At 37.0% G+C, this 23,450-nt stretch overlaps 1 protein-coding gene across 1 annotated transcript in view; it reads right to left on the minus strand.

Annotated features, from left to right (window-relative positions):
• KCNQ1 (potassium voltage-gated channel subfamily Q member 1) overlaps window positions 1-23,450 on the minus strand; it is a gene marked incomplete at its 3' end in the record, with an annotated part of 409,143 nt that overhangs the window by 258,765 nt on the left and 126,928 nt on the right. The window contains exons 9-13 of the mRNA XM_083348468.1: window positions 23,135-23,263; window positions 18,761-18,905; window positions 18,220-18,246; window positions 16,822-16,878; window positions 15,000-15,120 (exon numbers count right to left, since the gene is read on the minus strand). Coding sequence (XP_083204594.1) covers window positions 15,000-15,120; window positions 16,822-16,878; window positions 18,220-18,246; window positions 18,761-18,905; window positions 23,135-23,263 — 479 coding nt within the window. The remainder of the gene's footprint in view (window positions 1-14,999; window positions 15,121-16,821; window positions 16,879-18,219; window positions 18,247-18,760; window positions 18,906-23,134; window positions 23,264-23,450) is intronic.

Here is a 23,450-nt window from a genome sequence, read left to right on the forward strand (position 1 = left end):
ATTGCTTGACAAGAGATGAAGAAGTAGCCATTTCATATGTTAAACTTGGGTATTGCTTTAAGAGATTGAGTTTAAGGTTGGGAGGGGGGAACGAGTAGGATTGTACCTTTCAAGGCTATTTGAAATAAAGAAGATAAGACCTTGGTGGATTTTCTAACAGAAGGGAAACTGATTCTTTAAATTAATTGGAGAATATGATTAATGACAAAATTAGAAAGGTGGAGAACTGTGTTTTAATATATTGTGCAAGGGGCAGACATTTCAGATTCGAGGAAACATTTGCCGGTGTATTAGGCTATTAAAGGACTTTTAAGGTAAACAATGCCTCAGAGTCACTTAAAAAGCCCATACGTCGGAAATTTGACAAACCTATTGTTTGCTCTGGGGTGTTTTTGCCAGAAATCAGAAGGAAAGACCAATTTCTGGCAAAAATGTCATAAAGCAAGGTCATGTGACTGCGGGCACTACCAACAATTGTAAATGTTCTGTACCAGCCTGCTACCGGCCCTGCAGAAAAAACAGGGACAACCCCTTTACAAACGGCAAGAGGCTGGAACAAAGCCTGCCAAATTTATTAACATAAAACAGACACCAACCATGAAACAGGAGCTATGAAACAGGAACTATTCAAGCGGTTGCCTTCAGCAAACCAGCCCTCCCATACATTCCCCTTTTATACAGTTCAGGGCGTGGCTTCTCTCTGCCTCCTTCCGAGGTGCCCCATTGCCTTCCTCTGTTTACTCCTGATTGACTGCCTCCTGCGTTGGGCGTCCTTGAACAGGGCCAGCTGTGGGTCATCTTCATCCACGCTGTCAGGCTCACACAGCTGGGTCTCCGTCGTGACCAGGTGGGAGGGGCCTGGCTGAGGGCTCTGCGGAGCCTCAAGGCCATCATCAGCAAGCTCTTCAACACCCCCCTCCTCCTCCTCTGAGTCGTCCGACCCAACTGCGGAACCCACAGGCTGACCCTGAATCACAACATGTAAATGGAGGCCAGTTGCTGACTGTCAAAATGTGATCACAGGATCATGGAGGGGACCTGGCATCAGAACTTCAAATCTGGGTTGGAAGTAGCTTTTGGAGAGTTCTGTCGTAACTTCACACAGCCACTAAATGATCAGTTGTAAGTCAAGGACTACCTGTATATGACAGATGGTATTCTATGTATTTAAAAAGTGTTGCTTTCATATTGTTCACTCAATATCAGCCACTCAAATAAACCTGATACTTGCCAAGTTTATTAACATGAATTCATAGAAATAGTATGGTGGCACAATTAATTATCAAGTTGCATATAAACATGGCCCCCTTCAACCTTCACATAAAGACTGAAAGCCCTGCCAGAGAAACCAGCTGCATGCTAAGCCAAGTCACGTGCATAGCAGTTGTCCTTCTTAAGCTTTCCTTTCAAATGTAAAGTTTAATGTGTATAAAATACTACATTATTTCATGGTATATAGCAATATATAGCAATATATAAATATGAATGCTAGTTGACACCATCTCTATAATTAACATCTATTTTATAAATTAAAAAGAAGAAAGTAACCTGCAGGTGCACATACACCATAATCGCCCAAAGGCCAGAGATAATTTATACTATCCGAGCAGCTGGCAGCAGCCGGCTGACCTTGTCTGGACTCAACAGCTAATCAGAGTCAAATCAGGCTCATATTTGCATGGGAGACTCTCAGGGCTATAGTCTGAAAAGTAAAAATACATCCCAGAAAAAAGTAATCAGATGTCTGCATTTGCTACCAAGAAAACTGTACGACTGTCCATGTCATCACCAAGAATTGAACTGAAGTTACGGGCACTTTTTCTAGAGGTCTTTTTTTTAAAAAAAATAAAATAAAATAAAAAATACCATTAACAGCCACTGTTTTATCAGCTTCAGCATGTACTCTGATTTGCAGCAGTTTATAATTGCATCAGTTAAAGCTAAATTTCATATTCATGCAGTCACCTGCTTGCTATGGTGTAAATGTAATATCTGTCATATGATGAGTGAGCATTCTCCAAGCACTCTTCTTAAGCATTATATATTCTCACGGTAAAAAGGGAAGTTACTTTTTATGGCATAAAAATAAAAAAAAACATTAATGCCCTTTGTTCCCGAATTTCACTTCCTAGTAGTCTTTGAAACAAATGTTATCTTATTAGACAACAATGCTTGAAAAGTGAGACAATGCTTCAAATGTGGATCTAATCAGTTATCCATCTCCTTCCTAGAAACTATAGTCTAGGAGGGATACTGTTCAATACAGATGCAGAGGAAGGCACAACGATCAAGTTGACAGGAACACATTTTTCAAAATGTCTTTTCTCTTCTTATTCAACTGTCAAGGAGAACAAACACATTGTCCAATGAAGATTATAAATGAGCAACGTGTCCAGCATTTGCATATGTGTGTGTGTGTGTGTGTGTGTGTGTGTGTGTGTGTGTGTATACATGCACACATAGACATGGAACATTGTGGATTCTGGAATTCTGAAAAAAAATGTCCTAATGCTTAGAAGTAATTATCTTAATAAAACTGAAATTGTTAATTATAAATATTCAAAACATGGGAATAATAGTAGAAAGATCTTGAATAAGAATATAGTATAATATTTAGCACAAAATGAATTTGTTGTCTTCAGGAACTGAAGAAACAGTTGCTGTACTTGTTTGACAATTTTTAGCTAATATAACTACAAAAGAAAATTCCCTAAAATAGAACATAGTATATGGACACTCTCACAAGAAGGCAAAACTTTTTTTGAAATACAGCAACCACTCAATATTTAGAGCAAGGGTGCCAACTCTAATACTTGTGGACTCTGAATTCTCAGGATTCTCCAGCCAGGACTTAGAGTTTTAAGTTGCAACAATGGCCTTGAATTAAGCCTTGCATTGGTATAGATGGCAAAAAAAAAAAGTTGAGTTAACAGGTTGTGACCTAGTAAGAGCTTTGCATTTTGAACAAAATTTAAGTTCTGGAATTATGTTCAAAACCAAGGTGAGCAGCCAAAAGATGATTATGGCACGATTGATAGAAGCTAAAAACTGGTTCTCTGTAAAGGGCACAGTTAGCACACAAATGGAAACTGGTGAAATATATTCCAAATCACCATCAGTACATTATTTTATTTATTCAATGTATATGGCTGTTCATTTCACCAAACAGCAATGTAAATAAAATACATAACCACAACAAAGTTTTAAAAAGCAGTTGAACCACAATCATCATAACTTCCTCACTGACTCTGACCCACAAACACAGAGAAAAGCCATGTCTTCATGTCCTTGCAAAAAACAAGATGGGGCCCGATCTGAACTGCAGGGAGATACAGTAATGTTCCACAGAAATAGCACAACATGGGCATATAGTGGAAAATCAAATCCAAATATATTCCCAGGTTACGAGCCAGCTGCTTATGGGGCTATGTTTGCTGTTAATCTGCTCTAGATTACTAGTAAGCTTGATCAACAGGCTGGAGCTTCAGTTACTTCACTCAAACCGGTGGTATGTATTGGTTCTGAATGCTAAATGTTTCCATAGCACTAGAAGACACAAATAAGGAATAATTTGTATCCATACAGTATATTGGTTATACCTTAGCCAAAATCGCCAGTTTAGCACACCTAGCATTTTTTCCCCATTTGTAAATTTAGAAGCAACTAAATGACACATCTTCATATGTGACACTTCCCCAAAGCAGGAAAACCTTCAGGTGATGTTGCTCATTTAGGAATATGGCATGCTAAGTTTTAATTTCTTAAACATACAGTACAGGAACTTTTCCTACTGATTTGTTACTGACTGAGCTGGAATCATAAAACTTTAAGACTGGTACAACAGTAAATAAAATCAAACGCAGCTGAAAATATCTAAGCAGAATTTGCAAAAAGAGGATAAAACGTTATTCTAGAGCACAGTCTTTTCCTTGCAAAATCCAATATTGTTAGCAGATTATTTTAAAAAATGAAGCTATTTTATTCTCAGTTGCACATAAAACTGAGATGGCCCAGAATCACTCAGAGTTGGCAACATACACATTTAATTAATTATTATTACTAAAGCTGTATTAATTATCCTGAGAAAGTAGCATAAGGAAAACATGAATCCCAAACCTCGGCCTTTCTTTGCATATATATGTTCCTTTATTCTTTGCTGCTATCATAAAAAGATGAGCTGTTTTTGCTAAATGGCAGTAGTTTTTCAATCTGCTCAGAACCACGAGGAAAAATCCTCCACCCTATTTTTTCACCTAAGGGAAAAATGAAGCTTTGCCCAGAAAAGGCTGCATCTTTATAAATAACCTTCTCCTTTTCCTCCTCTCTATGCAGAGAGAACCATCTGAATTAGAAAAGGCTTTCTAAGGTTTAATTCATTCAACTTAAGCACCACCCAGCTCCAGTGGCTCACAATATGACAAAAAGAATAAAGCACAATAAAATCCAAAACAAAACCAGAGCCAACAAGGGTAAGAACGCAATAGAGAACAAAATGGAGAATATGGTCAACAACGCCAAGATATGTTTGCTGTTAACGGCACAAAATAAAAGCGGAAAATAGTACATAATGTAGGGAAAACAGAACTTGAGAAAAGAGATTTTGGCTCCTGGTGCTGCTACTGCTGTTGTTGCCACCTTTTCTTAGTTCCCTCACATATCAGCTGAGTGATCACATTGTCTAGATGTCATCAAAGCCACCCTTGGTGTATCAAGTAAAATCTAAACATTCTTAAAGCAATAAAACAAACCAAGCAGTTATCATTCAAAAGCTTTGCTTAAAACAGCAAAGATGTTTTAATCAGATTCTTTTAAAAAAATAGTGAAGATACCTCTTAGATTCACTTAGGAAATTTACAATGCAAATAGGAAGATCTAAGCAGGAAACAATTGGCAGACTTAGGCTAGGGTGGGACTTCTGCGTCACTGCATGTCAGAGAATGTATATATCTGTCATTCAGAGACAGTTGCATAGCTGTTGCATTTGTGCTTCTGCGAATGTTAACATTCTGGCTAGTTAAAACTGTTAAAACAACAAAGCACAGAAATATAAAATATTGCAGGAAATGGAAATCAGTGAGGAAGACAACTTCTTTGTGAAAACAAGTGGCAAAACAAACCAGAATTATCTGTCCGCTGGGCCCAGGGTCTCTGCTCTTTGCTTTCATTTTATTTTTTAGCCTGACGAACTTGTCTTGCAGTTGTTTCTACTTTTCTTTGCATCTGTCTGGGTCTTCTTCCAAAGTCTTTCCAATTTCCCTCCATGAATTGGCTGTTATCTTTTGGTATTTGTAATATTTATCTATTGCATCGTACAAATGTTTATGTCTCCTCACTTTGTCAGCAAGTCTCTCTTCTAGCTGCTGCATTTTGTCATTTGAATGTCCCTTGCCTTACACCCACCTCCCAACAAGAAGTCAGATCAACCTATCAGCAGGCAAGAAGACGCGCCATAAGAGATTTGGAAGGTGTGGATACCGGCCTGTCTTGTAACCATCTGCAATCTACACTTACCCATCACCAGTTTGCAGTGCAGGTATGCATTGATGTTTATGCATAGTTGTGGACCAGTTTAAATCAAGCTTAAGCCAGAAGAGTAAAATATTTCCCTCTGCCTGTTTTTCAAAAGTGAGCTATCCCTTTCCTCAATAGCCAATATTCATTAGGAACACTTAATGAAAATCCTCCTGAGAAACTCTTAGAGGATAAGAGCCAGCTCAAGGTTGATTCAGTCTTCCATACTTCCGAGGTTGGTAAAATGAGGACCCAGATTGTTGGGGGCAATAGGCTGAGTCTGTAAACTGCTTAGAGAGGGTTGCAAAGCACTATGAAGTGGTATTTAAGTCTACTGCTATTGCTATAAGGCAATCCCAGAATACCAGCCACTTTATGCATGACTGAGAATTCTGGGAATTAAAATCCTTACATGCAAAGGACCCCAATTTGGACAAGACTACTTTAAAAGTTAGAACCATTCCTTTCCGTTGGGCCCTAAAAGAGATCAGGAGGGTGTTTTCATCATGTGAAATATGCTCTAAACAACATGCATGTATAAACCCATCTCAACCATTTGAGTTCTGCAATCAACTATAATAGCAAGTGTGCATAAACAATATGCAGTACACCAATAACCTGCCCAGAAATACAGATGCCCCCTGAGGTGTAACCCTATCTAATCTGAAATACTAAAGGAGAACAGAGGAGGCAAGTCTGTCCAAATAATATATATTAAATATTTGGCAAGGCAGTGTTTCTACACACTGATATAGTCCTAAATTAAATGCCAGTTAAAATTCATCTTTAGGGCATATAATTTGACTTACGTTCCTTTAACAGTCAAACCTCTATATAGAAACATACACACTTATCTCTACACTTATCTCTACACTATCCTGTTTCAAAATATATAAACTTCGTCATCATCCAAACTGTATTTTAGGGAGCACACATGAAAAAGATCATGTGTGCTCCCTAAACATTAATACAACATTAAATCACCGTCAAGTAAACAAAAAATAAGCTTAATTAAAATAAAATGCAAATGCATGCAGTGAAATATTTGATCATGGATATAAAAATGTAAATTAAAGCTGTAGTAGTTGCTGACAGAACTTCATGGAAATTTATCAAACCCTTTTAAAACTGGAATACTATTGTATCTTCATCAATATCACACTTGTGGCTTATACAACAGTTTTAGAATTGCCTTATTCCTAATAATCTATGAGATAAATATTTTATGAGCAATAAAATGTACAATCCTGTTGAACACAAATGGATTAGTTATTATTTCTTTGTGTAACTGTGTATCTAATTCAAAGCAAACAAATCGACTTTATCAACAGCTGAACTCAATTTTGACTTTTAAACTGAACTTGAATCTTTTGTATTCATTCAGGTTTATGAATAAGTCAAATTATTATCTCACTCTCCTACTCATTTTACCTATCTGATGTGGACTACTCAAATACTAGTCAATTTTCTTATATGGCATCACTGCCCCCTTGTGTTGAAATAAATACATTTTTGTTCTAGCTGGAATTTAAAAACATGCTTCACAACCAAGGTTTTTTTTTCATTATTAACTATTCATAATGATTTTAAAAGATCCTCTATTAGAGTAAAAATTAAATGAGATAAATATTTTAATCTAGAAATTATCAATACATTTTTCACTAGTTGGGGTGGTGCTGAGCAAATAACTCCTTTGTATAACAACAACAACATAATGTACAATGTCTAAAAATATTCCTAAATAGGAAAAAAACAAACAAACAAGTAGGTACTATTTTTAAAGAAGTTTTTAATTTTTAAAGAAAAAAACTGAAGAAAGAAAAAAATAAATATCAGGTGAACCAAAGACATCTCTATTCTCTTAATGTTCTTTGATTTAAAACAGGAAAATTTACTTTGACAGAACAGAAAAACCATGATCTGTTTGAGCTGGTCCTTTAGATCTCTCAATCGCCTTGCCACTGTAATTGAGTTCCTCTCTTTTCTTTTCTTCTCTTTTTCTCAACATTAGAACTAGTCATAATTTCAGTCTTTTGCAAATTTTGGATTGCTTTTTTTAATGATCCATTTCTTCTTCCTCCTCTTTGCCCCCCCCCCCCCTTTTGGCTATCATGGCGTTCTCAGGAATATTCTCCATTACAAAAACATTAAATACATCGTCTATCTTGGTCTTTGCACTCCAACTTCCACACGCATATTCTTTCTCACACACACATGCACAAAACCATTGCCAGCATGATACTGATCTAAGTAGCTATAGACACAGCATGACATATGAGTATCTTTTCTAATGACTTTATTGATAGCCTACCAAATGCTAGCCTGTGGTAATATTCTGGATTGCTGGTTCCTTTACTATTTATAGTTGATCCTAAAAGCAAAATCTATTTATTATACGTACTCTTCCATTCAATTCTGTCCATTTCTTGGAGACTGCCTGGACAAGTCCCTGCAGTTTTCTTGACAAGGTTTTTCATAAGTGGTTTGCCATCACTTGCTTTCCAGGGCTGAGAGCGAGTAACTAGCCAAAAGTCACCCAGCTGGCTTCACTAGAACTAGAACTCACAGTCTCCCAGGTTTTAGCCTGATACCTTAACTACAAGACACACACACACACACACACAGACACAGACACACACTTCTACTATGTATATATAAATATGTATACAGTTTTCATACAACAGTTTCAATAAAGGAAAACAAGTATTTCATTCTAAATGTCCACACACAACCTACATCAAAAATAACATCAGGCCTTCAATCCACCAAGCAACTGTGGCCAATAAAGAGCTAACTCATTGGAGCAGATGTTATGGATAAACTGCTTATCAATAAGCAGTTGCTTAATTTTGATATGGGAAAAAGTGGTTGAGATTTCTAAAATGAAAAACAGATTGTTTCCAAATAATGGCTAAATCACCAAAAGTTTATTACCCTTCACCGACTCTTCTTGCACTGCAATTCAGGCCTGCCTAGCTGCTTATGGGCAAGGGAGCAACAACTCTTTGTAATGATTGCCTCACTCCTGTCAGTTCAGGGAAGGAATTCCAAATGAAAAAGTCATTCTGAGAAACACTCCTTAAATTGCCTGACCTGGATATGCAAATTCAACTCCATAAAATATTCATGAATTATAGCAATCCAACCTTGATAAACCTGTACATCTGAAGTCTCCTCTAACGTTTTAATTTTATACTATTTATAAAAGATTACAACGAACACCTTTAAAACCAGTTAGATCGTGCGCAGTTTAAGCGAACAAGTATGCCTCTCTAACTTTAGAATATGGGCAAATCAATGCACAACTGAAATTGCTTTCTTAGTCTGGATTTTTACAGCATGCTAAGAATGAACTAAAGAGGTCTACTAGCTCCCTACAGTGTAAGGGTCCAAAAAGGATAGCCCTTCATTATATGCATTTGGTTTCATAAATCATGGAACACTAACTAGAATTTGAGTCACTGTTTGGTCTGCCTTGGGAACATGGTTCTCAACATGTTAAACTGACAGAAGTTGCACACACTCCAATGCTAAGACACAATGTGGCTTGTTTCACTTGGATGTAGTCTGATGTGTGAACACAATCTATCCTGGTTTAGTCAACAAGCTACGGTTAAAATTGTGACAATGTCTGAATCCAGTTCCCCCATTCCTTCTCTCTCTCTCATTGGATGCACTTTTGAAAAACACCCTGGGAGAAACATGGCCAAAATATCTTAAATTTTCTTTTGAATTCTAATTTTAAATCTGAACTTAAATTTAAACAAAATGAGATTATTGAGCAAATTACCAATTGGTTACTAGTGCTGATCATCTGTCAGAGGAACAAAATCCATAGCCCAAATATGTCCCATGTGTTTTGGAGACTATTCACAGGGTGAGTGATGAAAAAAAAATAGGGCGGCAAGCAAAATCCTGTTGAGCTAGCAGAAGTCAACTTGCATAACACTGCATGTAGTTCTCACTTGCTAACATAATAAATGTAGTACTCTAAGCCAAATGCTATGTACATCACAGCCAAAAAGCCATTTCCCTCATAACAGAAAAGCCAAATCCACTGACTACAGCAATATAACTCAAATAAATAAATACAAAATGTTGGGCCTCTTCTTATCTCTCCTCCAAAACTTTTTGTGATGTCCAAAATAAGCTAATATTTCAGAACAAAGAACTTCTTAGATTTTGATTAGATGAGCCCAGCACTTCTGAATAAGAAAACACCTGGATACTACTTTAATTGACACCAATAAAAAGCATGCTGCTATTTAGAAAGCATAAAGCATAATATTAATTTACACTGGGAAAGGAGCAGTGTGTTTACTACTTAAAGGAAGTGGAACATCTGCATTTAAATGTTAATGCAAAGGCCATCACTGAATTATGTTTCCTTGTCATACATGTGATGAGTGCATCACATATACTGTATAACAAGGCAACATAATTTAGTTACCTTTTAAAGGTGCTTTGTGAATTCAGAAAATGGCATTTATAAAAATTGGATATTTGGGGCACTGATACATCCGTTTCAGTACTGATTCTAGAATAATTAATAAGCTGAACTTAATGACAGGGTAGCATGGAGAGCCCTTGCCTATAAAGTTGCCAAGAGGTGGACACCACTAAATGGTTAAAACAACAATAATTGTTTGGTAAAGTTTCAACCATTGTTCCTAATGTGAATCACATTTTGGGTTTCTACTTATGAGGATGTCCTCATTCACATGTCAGCAGATATTCTTTTAAAGGTCTTTTTTTACTCTGTTCAGTTTTGGGTACACTTTTATGTTTATGTATATGCTTCTATAGACTCCTGCCTTTCTTCCTTTTCCATAAATGAAGTAATTTTCCTCATGTCGGTTGCAACATAGATTTAAAAAGGACACATAAAGGCGCAGCAGTGACTTTATCAAACTAATATACAGTATGAGATTAGCCTTGAAAGAGCATTGTTTCATATTTTTCCTATGTCTAAAATGAGGGATGGAGTACCATCATGCAGCCAAAATCCAACTAAACAAAAAAGAGGATAAAATTAAACCTGTGCTTAAAAATTTTGAACATATGATGGGAGAGTACATCACTTCCTCCTGTGTGATCTTTGGCTGGGTGCCTGCTTGCTTCATACTTGCAAATCCTTATAGCCAATGAATGATAAAGTTGTCTGTGTTCCAACCACAATTTAAATGTTGTTAGTTACACAGAGAGCTGGTGACAGCAGGTCAGTCATTATATCTGACCACTTGAAAGTGAATAAGCCGTATTTGCTGAGACTTTACAAGACCTTTAGAAATCAGAGAGGAAGATAAAAGCAAGAATCATTTACAATATAAGCTATCCAGTCAGTGCAAACAAGGATCCCAGTACACAGATAAGTACAAATGTTTGCTCTGAGCACCATGTACTTTTTAAATTCAGGCACTGTCTCAAAATAACAGAAGTAGCAGACAGCCTGCTGATTCTTAAATAGCAATAAATGTGGAATAGTGCAACAGTAATGCATTCTATGTCACTCCTTTCAAATAAATCTAAGCAACTTACAAGTCCTATATTGTATCCTCATCATCATATTTCATAAGGCTAGTAAAAGCACACACCCAAGCTGAAAATATAAATACCCACAATAAAATCTTTACTACACAATGCCTGTAATTCATTTTCCCTCCCCGCCCCCTGCAGAAATGGGTTGCCAATGATGAATTTTCTGATGTTTTTAAATTTCTCATTCTAGACTACAGCCCTAGGATTCTCTGATTAGTGACAATACTTAGGTTCTGAACATTGATGTGCATAAAATAATACACATGTCCTATTAGATGAAGACGTATCGTTTCTATAACTAATGAGAGTGGGTTATGAAAAACACAAAAAACATTTGTGAAAAAAATACAAAGAACATTATTTTAGCAAGGGCATTTAATTCACATCTTTTGTTTTCAAAAAGAAATATATGTTTTTTGAATTACGAGTCCGAATTATGAGAATAGAGCTTTTGAAGAATTCCCCTGTAAATAAAGCAAATAATACCACTCTAATCACAGACTGAAATCTAGCATGACTGAAGAGGTACTCTAAATCATCCTTTACCTGCCTGTCATAATTATTTATTTATTAATTTTGTGGAAGCATTAAAATATGATTTCCTACTTGCAATATAGTGTGGCACATTCCACTCAGTCACACTGCAATAATCCACAACAATCCCAAAATGACTACATGCCACCATTACGCACTTGTGTTGCAATACCAGATGAAAGTACATAAATTGCAGCCTTTATATCATGACACTGTGCACATTTTATCTGTTATTCCCTGGCAGATGTCCATGTTTTCACTTCCACTCAACAAAGCAAGACCACAGGAGATCCTAGGCCAGGAAAAATGCAAATGGCAGGCAGTGCTGAAGATAGGCACCCCTCTTTTGTGTTTCCTGAAGCTCTACTACTCACATACGCTACTAGGCTTTGGGCATTTGTGGATTTTATTTGGAAAAATTACTTGTTCTTCTTTTCTATTTAGATAAATTCATACATATTTGCATTCCTGAAGAACAATTTTCCTTCTTAGGAATTTTGAGAGGAATATTTTCAAGGAGAAATAATAACTTTTAATTCCTATTTACGTTGCCCGTTTGCCATGCTGGAGGCTCTAGCTGCATTGGAAATGCACTGGAAGTGAACAGTATTCTGGGGGATTATGTGACACAGAGGCACAGAATATTGGATCTCCTTTTGCTTCCTTTGATTTTCCTACATGGGGGAAGTGCTAAGAAAAGATCCCTTTGTTTGTACCTTAAAAATCTTTGTATGGGATAGGAACCCTGCAGCAGATAACAGCATTCAAGCAGTGCAATTTCTCCCCCAATTATTTCTCGTACATTTTGCTGAAACAGAATTTGCTTTTAAGGGGAAAAATCACATTGCTCCTTCAGTTTACTTACAGAGCAGCAAACATATGTATACCAACGATCTTTCTCTACAATAATTTTTCTAGCAGCTTGCATCTTTCCCAGGTTCCCGTGCTTTGGTTAAGTTCCAAGGAGAAACCTTATAAGGAGCACCTCCTATAAAGTGTTAGGTGAGATGGGCAGGGTTAAAAAAGAGAAGGAGAGAGGGAGGAATAATTTTCTCAGATTGAGAAGTGTGTTTTGAAACTAAATAGAAAAACCACAATACTAGCAGTAGCTGTCTCTATCATTTCCACCAAGTAACGAAGCTCAAAAATTCCACACTTAAAAGAAATTTTCAAGCATCTTAAAGCAGTGGAGAAGAAAAAAATGTTTCTTTTGTAGGAAACGTAAACTTGTGAAAAACTGCCAGGCAGATTTGAGCATGACATTACTGGAAACATCTTAGTCACTGAGCTGCTCTGAGACAACCCAGCCTGGGCTAATTATCTGTCATGGGTATCATTTTTTTTTACCTCCAGAGAAGAAGCAACACCTCCTAGATGTATACCCCAATGACTCTCATACACAGGAATGTTGGGATAGAGGCATATGAATATTTATTTTACACATTAATAAAATTTATGTGGAGCTTATATGAAGTTGTGAAATTTCCATGAGATAAATTTACATCACAAGAAGTATTTTTAGCTGATAATGAATCAGTACAACAAAATGAAGATTCCTGCACTCTATAACGCAACCAAGTGAAGTGGAAAAATATTTTGGGGCAAAATATAATAACATAACTTTGTAAAGTCAATTTCATAGATCTGGGTAACAATTGTTGCAATTTAGCTGAGGCCAGAAACGATATGCAGAGCTATTACTATGAACAAAAAACTCTCCTTGATACCACGTTCCAAAATCAGGGAAACCTTTGTTGCACATTTGCACTAGTAGCCTTATATTGGATCATGTCATATATTCTTCTGGTTTCACCTTTCCAAATATGCAGCCAGTATGCTTAATAAACACACCCAAGTCTGAACCGGAGGGACTCTGGAGACTTCTTAAATCATGACATTTTTCACAAGGCTGCTGCCAGTTTACTGTTCCTTATTTTCTCAGATACCCAATACAGTGTCACTGTCAAGTTTGAACTGCACAAGTTTATCAAACTTTTCAAACTAAGTGGAAACAGATATTTTAAACACATTCCTTAATCTGACTTATACCAGGCAAGTTTCCTAATGGTACTGTAGATAATCAATATTGTTGCCAGTTGATTTATATTGCCTGTCAAGGAGAAGTAATTTTACACTTTCAGGTGAAATCTGTTTGCAGATACTCTTGACCAAGCGCATGCCTCCAATCCACCCAGCAGCTCTTATACACACCTTTTGTGGTTATGGCATCAGTTTCTTTCATACATGCTCATTTCCAAGGCCCATGGGGCATATTAATTTATATGCAGTGCTGCAGTCCAAAATTCAACAGCACATTATTCTTACCAGCTGCAAAGCCCTTCATTTTCTACCAATAGTTTACAATGGTATGCAGCTGGCCTATAAAATATTACTCAGGGTGAAGCACCTTGTATACAGCATGAATCAAGCTGTACAAAGCTGCATTTGATCTGACTTTGACATGTGAACTGGTTTATACAGGTCGAGCTTATCTTTGGGGTATATACCAGTAGACACCTTAGAATACGTCCATAGAATGCCCTGTAAGAAAGCAACTTGTTAAGTTTGAAATGCTGGTTTTCAGAAGCTTAGCAGGACATGAATTAGAATTGAATGAGAGAATATTTAGATCAGACCATAAAAAAGCTTTCTTTATCAAGTAGAATTTCTTTATCATGTAGAATTTTGTGATTGGTAATCACTTCTGTGTTTATTATACTGCAAATGTGTAATCTATGCAAGGTCTGCACTTTTATATTTGTATACACATAGAAAGGTAATTCATTGCAAAATTTTCAGTGTCTAAAAATATATTATGTTAATAAGGTCAATCCGAAAGTGTAAAAGTTTAGCCAAATGCAGCCTACTTTCATTAAAGTTGAGCAGACTATTCAATGATCACATCGAAGGCAAGTTTCTGTTTCCCCCTTATTCATATCATCCTTGTGATCTGTAATCAACACCATTTTTTATCTCTCCCAATAGATTAAAGACATCTGTATAAAACTGTGTTCAACAAAGGAGAAAAACCTTGGCCAAAGGATTTTGAATACAGCATATTATAAAACTAATGTAAGATGTCAGGAAAGGCATAATTTCAGACTGTTCCATTTAACTAGTTTGTCCTAATGAGATAGCAGCAATGCATGTTCAATATTAATTACATGTTCTTCATTAGAAAGCAACACAATTTGTTTTTGCTTTGTCTAATCAAAACATTAGTTTCACATAAAAACAATATCCTAAAGATATTTTTGCACAAGTTGTTGGATATGCAAGGATGCAATGATAAAAACAAGCTTGTTCCATAGTCCCGCCTGGTAAATTCTACACAAGCTTGTTCTACAATTACAGTTTATCTTCTTCTAGCTTGCACTCTAATCCGGGTTAATGGTATTCAGAATCCTGTGACTTACTGTGAGATGTGAGTTATTGGAGTCAGTAACGTCTCCCCCTCCAGGTCAAGTTCATCAGCAAAGCTGTTTGTTCTAATAAATGGTCCTGTATGTGGCTCTAAAAATGGAGAGTTCCTTTTAACTGTGGAAGAGAAACAGGCAAGTAAAGGTTATCTATAACTAAGGGCTACAAAACATTTTAAAAGCTGTAAAATATTGAGGAATAAAGAGAAAATAATTAAAAGGCAGAATCAAATGTGTCAATGTTTGCAGCATGACAGTAAGTTTATAATATGAAGAAATGGTATCCCTGACCAGGTGCATACAAAGAAAATGAGGACATGAGGATTTTTAATTATTGTTTTTGTTCTGGAATTATGGCATAAATGTCTGCCCTTGTAAACTATTTTTTTTTCTTTGGTAATATAGAAAACATAACTCTTTGAATTATTTCAATAATACTTAAACTAGAGGGGTTGTCCATATTATTGGATATGTCCAGTAACTTCTAATACAGAGCAAGATATATTGCTTTTAGATATAAGAACTATATATTAAACAAAAAGAAAGAAATATAATGAACCTTAAAAGACATCAGTGGTGTAGCGTGGGTTGTCAGCACCCGGGGCAAGGCAAGTAATTTGCGCCCCCTAACCCGTGGATTTTAGCACTCGAGTCTCTTCCACTAGATTAGTTAAAGAAACCCTTACCCCCTAAGCACATGTATTGTTTGTTATGAAAATGCTGATGTAATTAAAGTAAAATGCATCTAATGTGCCCCCCCCAGATGTTGCGCCCGGTGCGGCCAGCCCCCCCTGCACCCCCCACGCTACGCCACTGAAAGACATATAAAAGTATGAAAGTACCGGTATTTTGCTTAGGCAATTATTGATATTAGCATAGTTAACAAGTGGAATTTTATGACAAAAATAAAAGCATAACACTTCGAATTATTCCAATATTATACTTAAACTATGGGCTGTCTAATAGAGTACATATATTACTGAATATGCCCACTAACTTGTAATACTTTAGGAACAGAGTAAGATACAGTATATTTTTAAATGTTCTTAATAATAGCACTTTTTTCTCCAAAATCTTATAAGTTGAGGCATGTCCATCTAATAAACATACTGTCTAGGGCTTACAAAACTTTTTTGGGGGTGTCTACAAAAATATTTTAAATTAAAAACAATGAAAATATTAAAAGTAACAACAAAGTTAAAAATAATAGATTCCACCATTAGATATTTTCAATATTTACTTTTTTATTTGCCTCTAAGTCAGTCATAACTCCTGAAAACTACATGGAAGAGTCCCTGAAGTTTTCTTGGCAATTTCTTTTCACAAGAGGCTTGCCACCAATTTATTCCTAGGGCTGAGAAAAATGATTTGTCCAAAATCAGCCAGCTCATTTCTGTCCCTAAATCAGAGTTCCCTACTCCTAATCCATTGCTTTAACCACTTACTGAAACTTTACTGCTTGCTGTGACTGATTCCCAATAAATTGCTGATGAACATAGGTCCCAGCAATACCGTTATAACCCTCACTGTCTAGATTATTATCACAACGTGATAATACTTAGGGCCTAAAGGGTTTTAATGTGGTCCTGAGCAGAGGTAAGTAATCTTTTTTTCTATCAAGAGATGTACTTTCTCAGAGGTAATCTGTCAGAAACACGTAGGATGAAATATGCAGCACATAGAGCCATTTTGACTGTGCAAGATGATTTCCATGCCAGGCGGGAAAATGCAAATTTCCCCTCAAACCATACTAAATATGCCAACCTCCAGGTTCTGAATCGGGCAGTTTAAGAGAGTAGCAAAGAATAGCTGAGTTTACCTGAAGAACTGGGAGATGGTTGCTCTGTGGAAAAGGATGTCCAGGAATGCTGTCGGTCTGAATAAACAGATGAAAAGGACAAGGGGGAGCGGACAGAACAGGGAGACAGAGAAGGAGAAAGTGATCTTGGGGCTCAGTGATGGCATCAAAGAAAACATTAAGAAAAAAAAAGAAAGAAGTTTTTAAAATTATCATTTCAGTTAAAACTGCTAGTAAGAGACGTGCATCAGCTGTGTCATTTGTGTATTATACAAGTGGGATTTATTGCCAAATAAAAAAGCATAATCTTGCGCAGCATACTCTAATAAACAGTGCTACAATAATTATAACATATATCAGGAACTGCCTTGCCCAAGGTAACCCTGTCCAGACATCAACAGAGAGGGCAGGCCTCTGCAGTAGCTTTCATGTCTGACCACCTTGCATTTCATAAGGCTTTGACAACTGCTCTGTTCAAGCAGACCTTGGATGACTGAGAGGTGGTGGGTTTTTTTTTTTACTGCTTCTAGCATGCCAATATATTTAGTTGTTTTCTTGTACACCAGGGGTGTCAAACTCAATTTCATTCAGGGCCACATCAGCATTGCGGTTGCCCTCAAGGGGCCGGGTGGGTGTGGCCTGGGTGGGCGTGGCCAACTGGGTGGGCGTGGCTAGAGTGCATATGGCCTACTGGGTGGGCGTGTGCAGCTCTACATCGCTCGCATCAAGGGTGCCTATGGGGGCCTGGGCAGGAGTGGGACAGATCTGGGGGTCTCTGGCAGAAGGAGGGTCTCTGGGCCAGGGCCAAGGCAGTGGGGGCCGTTTCCTCCCTGTTTCCAGGATGGCTTCGCGGGCTGCATGAAACCACTTCGCGGGCCGGATCTGGCCCCCGGGCCTTGTGTTTGACATGTCTGTTGTACACCATTCATAACAGGAATGATTGGGATGGTCTACAAATGTTAACATCCAGGGTTCTTCTCATTTTTGAAGAAATTTCTTTCACTGATGGAATCCATAGGGGATAATTCTCCCTCTGCATCCAGGCCCTCATGTCTCCTTGGTGAGTTTTGGAACATATTGAGGAGCTGAAAAGGGGAAATGTGATTTTTGCTTCCTTGGATAACATTTTTGGTGCAAGAACACTGAATCCTTATCCACTGTGTGGCATACTGAACTGACCTACCTCTGTCTCACAATTATAGGAATGAGAAAGGAACTTATCGTACCATCTTAAAAATAAGCTGTTTTCCTCCTTTAATAGGTGAATTACAATAATAGGAAGATGGCAAATGTTGCCAGTTTTGCTTCCTGCAATTCATGCTAAGTTAATAGGTAGTGAGAGTGTATGGAAACCACAGCAAGCAATGTTAAAATTCATAAGCCAGCATGCCATAGGTAAAGGTAGCTTCCTTAACTTACCAAGAAATTTTAACAAGCCTGTTTCTCCTGTATACTTGTAAGAGTTTCAAGAGAACAGAAGACAGAGAAAAGGGGGGAGGGGGAGAAAAAGAATAGATGTCAGGAGGAAAGGAGATTTTTGTTCCAAAATTGGAGTCAGCATCTTGTCTTGCAAATGTTAGAAGTCCCAATTAAAGGTTAGTAGCAGTTGTGCACAGAAAACATTGAAAGAGAGCTTTAACACTTTTTGACTTGCATAAACTATTGAGAAATCCAGAACTAGATGAGAACTTGTAACCTGACACATATTCAAATGTGCCGTTTTTCACAGATAATTGTAATCGACTCCATATTTTTAAAAATATTTTTAAAAACTTTCAAGATATGTGGAGTTGAAGTTATTACAACTACAGTATACATTTTAAGACTCAATAACATACCAATAACATTGTTTGGTTTAGATTGTAGCTTCTTATTTTAATGCATGAAAATTGTATTTGGGTTTTTCTAATTTGATGGCCATTTTACTTCTGGTAAACAAATAAATAACTGAAAGTCTTACCAGAATTTTCATAGGGATCCGTAGGAAAAATATCAGCTTTCCTATCCTCCAACACATGGTCAAATGTGATTTGTGGAACAGCTAAAATTTTATCAGGAGAAAGTGATCCATTATCCTTTTCTACTTTGGTTTTCTTCTTTTTTACCTAAAAAAACCCAAGTATTTAAATATTATTTTAAAAAGCAAACCCCAATCCTTTAATATCTAGTTTTAATTCATCACCATAGGATAGTTTCAAATTAGAAAAAAACCCTAAATAAATTACAATAACTATGTAGGCTAATATTATACAATTTACCTCCACTTTCTTTAATATAATGATATGATTCCAATCATAATAGACAAAATAAAGAGTAAATAGTTGTAATCATTATAATTCAAAATTCATGTTTTGGCTTTACAACTGGCATTTATCATCATGGACCTTCACTGTGCAATTATTTAGAAAACTGTAAGCTTTGTACATTAAATAATCACAGTCATTAATCAAGTCTAAATGAGAAGATGACTTCACTCACTATTCCTAATACCAGTGCTAAACAGTATATTACATATTGCTTTCTGTTACATATTATATTTCTGGAGGTTGGGTAGGCAAGTTGTTACATGTGTGTATGTGTGCATGCATTTCTCTCTGTGTGTATGTATCTATATCTATTTCATGTATATACAGTCATGCTCGAAATTGTTGGCACCCCAGAAATTTTTCCAGAAAATCAAGTATTTCTCACAGAAAAGTATTGCAGGAACACATGTTTTGCTATACACAGGTTTATTCCCTGTGTATTTTTATTGGAACACAACAAAAAAGGGAGGAAAAAAAAGCAAATTGGACATAATGTCAAACAAAACTCCAAAAATGGGCCGGACAAAATTATTGGCACCCTTAACTTAATATTTGGTTGCACACCCTTTGGAAAAAATAACTGAAATCAGTCGCTTCCTATAACCATCAATAAGCTTCTTACACCTCTCACCCGGAATTTTGGACCACTCTTCCTTTGCAAACTGCTCCAGGTCTCTCTTATTGGAAGGACGCCTTTTCCCAACAGCAATTTTAAGATCTCTCCACAGGTGTTCAATGGGATTCAGATCTGGACTCATTGCTGGCCACTTCAGAACTCTCCAGCGCTTTCTTGCCATCCATTTCTGGGTGCTTTTTGACGTATGTTTGGGGTCATTGTCCCACTGGAAGACCCAAGATCTCGGACGCAAACCCAGCTTTCTGACACTGGGCTCTACAGTGCGACCCAAAATCCTTTGGTAATCCTCAGATTTCATGATCCCTTGCACACATTCAAGGCACCCAGTGCCAGAGGCAGCAAAACAACCCCAAAACATCATTGAACCTCCACCACATTTCACTGTAGGTACTGTGTTCTTTTCTTTGTAGGCCTCATTTCATTTTCGGTAAACAGTAGAATGATGTGCTTTACCAAAAAGCTCTATCTTGGTCTCATCTGTCCACAAGACGTTTTCCCAGAAGGATTTTGGCTTACTCAAGTACATTTTGGCAAACTGTAATCTTGCTTTTTTATGTCTCTGTGTCAGCAGTGGGGTCCTCCTGGGTCTCCTGCCATAGCGTTTCATTTCATTTAAATGTCAACGGATAGTTCACGCTGACACTGATGCTCCCTGAGCCTGCAGGACAGCTTGCATTCCTTTGGAACCTGTTTGGGGCTGCTTATCCACCATCCGGACTATCCTGCGTTGCAACCTTTCATCAATTTTTCTCTTCCGTCCACGACCAGGGAAATTAGCTACAGTGCCATGGGTTGCAAACTTCTTGATAATGTTGCGCACTGTGGACAAAGGCAAATCTAGATCTCTGGAGATGGACTTGTAACCTTGAGATTGTTGATATTTGTCCACAATTTTGGTTCTCAAGTCCTCAGACAGTTCTCTTCTCTTTCTGTTGTCCATGCTTAGTGTGGCACACACAGACACACAATGCAAAGACTAAGTGAACTTCTCTCCTTTTTATCTGCTTTCAGGTGTGATTTTTATATTGCCCACACCTGTTACTTGCCCCAGGTGAGTTTAAAGGAGCATCACATGCTTGAAACAATTTTATTTACCCACAATTTTGAAAGGGTGCCAATAATTTTGTCTGGCCCATTTTTGGAGTTTTGTTTGACATTATGTCCAATTTGCTTTTTTTTCCTCCCTTTTTTTGTTGTGTTCCAATACACACAAAGGGAATAAACCTGTGTATAGCAAAACATGTGTTCCTGCAATACTTTTCTGTGAGAAATACTTGATTTTCTGGAAAAATTTCTGGGGTGCCAACAATTTCGAGCATGACTGTATATATCTATATCCATACATCTCTCTCTATATAACATGTATATGCTAAGCGTGATAAATGTTGAAGGCACACAGGCACACAAACAAATATATTTATTCTTTGATCGATCCATCTATCCATCCATCCATCCATGTATCCATTATTACAACAAAATTAAAAGTCCTTAATGAGAAATTACTTGTTTACCCAGCTCAATATTATTTCTGAGAATGGCACTGAACTCTTGGATATCCGATGGGAGTTTCAGGAGTTGTTCTGTGAAGTCATCGATAATCACCTATTGAGGCACGTGAAGTGCAGTGTGCAGGGGGCTGATGAGCCCTTAGAATTCTATGATTCTCTGGAGATAACATACACAGTTTAATAAATGTTACCAAAGACCCATAACGATTTACAGTTTGGTTCTCTGGTGCCTAGTAGCTATTTTTTAACTTTATTTTGAAGTGCTGTCTTTAATCCATCTTGGAGTATTTAGATGTGTCTCTATCCTGTTTTCATTCTGGGAATTTTATTTTATTTTTTTTAAAGAAGAAGAATATAACAAATTTATTTAGGGATTCTTTCCCCTAAAAAATCCTAAATGGGAAATATTGATACTAAAGTGGAGCTAAAAACCACACATATAAAGAACATAGAATCACCTTTTTTGAAGTTTTTTAAAGAAAAAACCTCACCTCATACACAATTCCTCCTCTTTGCCAAGATAGAAAGCTTTTTTTAAAAAAAAAACAAAAAAACAAAAACTGCTTTCCCCTATTCTTGCCCATAGTGTAGGGCGAAGAGACTTCATAAATCATGTAAAAGATCTCCTAATTCTGTTGTAACTATGTATCTGTAACTATGCATATGGTTAAAAAGTTACCAGATCCATTCCTTTGCATTGCCAGAAATATTCTACTGAAAATCTACTGGGATCTTGGAGTCCTAGTGGACAATCACTTCAATATGAGCCAGCAGTGTGCTGCAGCTGCCAAAAAAGCCAACACAGTGCTAGGCTGCATTAACAGAGGGATAGAATCAAGATCACATGAAATACTAATACCACTTTACAATGCCTTGGTAAGGCCACACTTGGTATACTGCATCCAGTTTTGGTCACCACAATGTAAAAAAGATGTTGAGACTCTAGAAAGAGTGCAGAAAAGAGCAACAAAGATGATCAGGGGACTGGAGGCTAAAACATATCAAGAACGGTTGCTGGAATTGGATATATCGAAAAGAAGGACTAAAGGGTAACATGATAATAGTGTTCCAATATCTCAGGGGTTGCCAGAAAGAAGAGGGAGTCAAGCTATTCTCCAAAGCACTCTGTTATTCTATTCTGTTCTGTTCTGTTCAATAATATGAGACATTGCATATCAGGCAATCCATAGGAAAAGCCCAAATGAAGTGAAATTTCCCCATATGTTTTCTATATTCCTGTGATGTATATTCTACTGAATATACTTCAAGATTCTGGCTGAAATACAAATGTATTTAGATGGTATTCAGATGTAGACTATACCTACATTTACCGGACTCAGGGCACTTCCATGAAGGTAAAATATTTCAGGAGGAATATTGTATCCCTTTGAGCCATATTCCAAAACATTGTAAAATAACAGTTTGCCATTGTTACCCTTTTTAATTCCTCAGTTTCACTAACTGCATATGCTTGATGCAGGTTCTTGTAAAGAAAACCTTTTGAAGAATAACATTGCCCCATCCCGTGCGTCCCCCCCCAGCCCCCGGTTCTGCTTGTCACTGAAACAAGAGAGCTTTTTATGTATTTTGAAGCACTGAACAGAGAAGGGGACCACAAAAGACAACACAGCCCCCCACAATTTTATAAAAGTGTCGTGTCAGGTAGGCAGACTGACCAGCCTCTCAATTCAAGACTGTAACACTACATGAAAAATAACATCTTCTGCATGGATGCTTTATTTTGGAAAGACTCTGGTCAAAATATTCATCAAGGCTACATACCAGAATACCTATTTAATGGGAAAGAACTTCATTTCCACCATCTTTAACTATTAAGTTATTCAATCAAAAATGTCAAATGAAATTAAAAAAGTATTCCTTACCGACACTATCCCTGTTTTCTTTGGCTTGGGACTAGGAGACAACAAGTGATAACTTCTGGAAGGTTTTTTAATATATATTTTCCATGTGGAAGAATCTGGGTTTTCCGTTGCATAGCACCTCCAGGCTGTCTAAAATATTTGTTAGAAACGCACAGAAGATGAAGTTAGCAAGAAAACAGACATGCATCTCTCAGGCTGCCTGAATTTATCTAAACTAGGATATACTTTTATGTTTATAAAGCATACCCTAAGTCAGGAATTGTAGAAATTTCAAAACAGGGGCAGAAGGGTGGAGGGATAAAGGGAAAAAAAACAC

Source organism: Vipera ursinii (assembly GCF_947247035.1).
Source record: "Vipera ursinii genome assembly, chromosome: 1".
NCBI classification, from domain to species: domain Eukaryota; kingdom Metazoa; phylum Chordata; class Lepidosauria; order Squamata; family Viperidae; genus Vipera; species Vipera ursinii.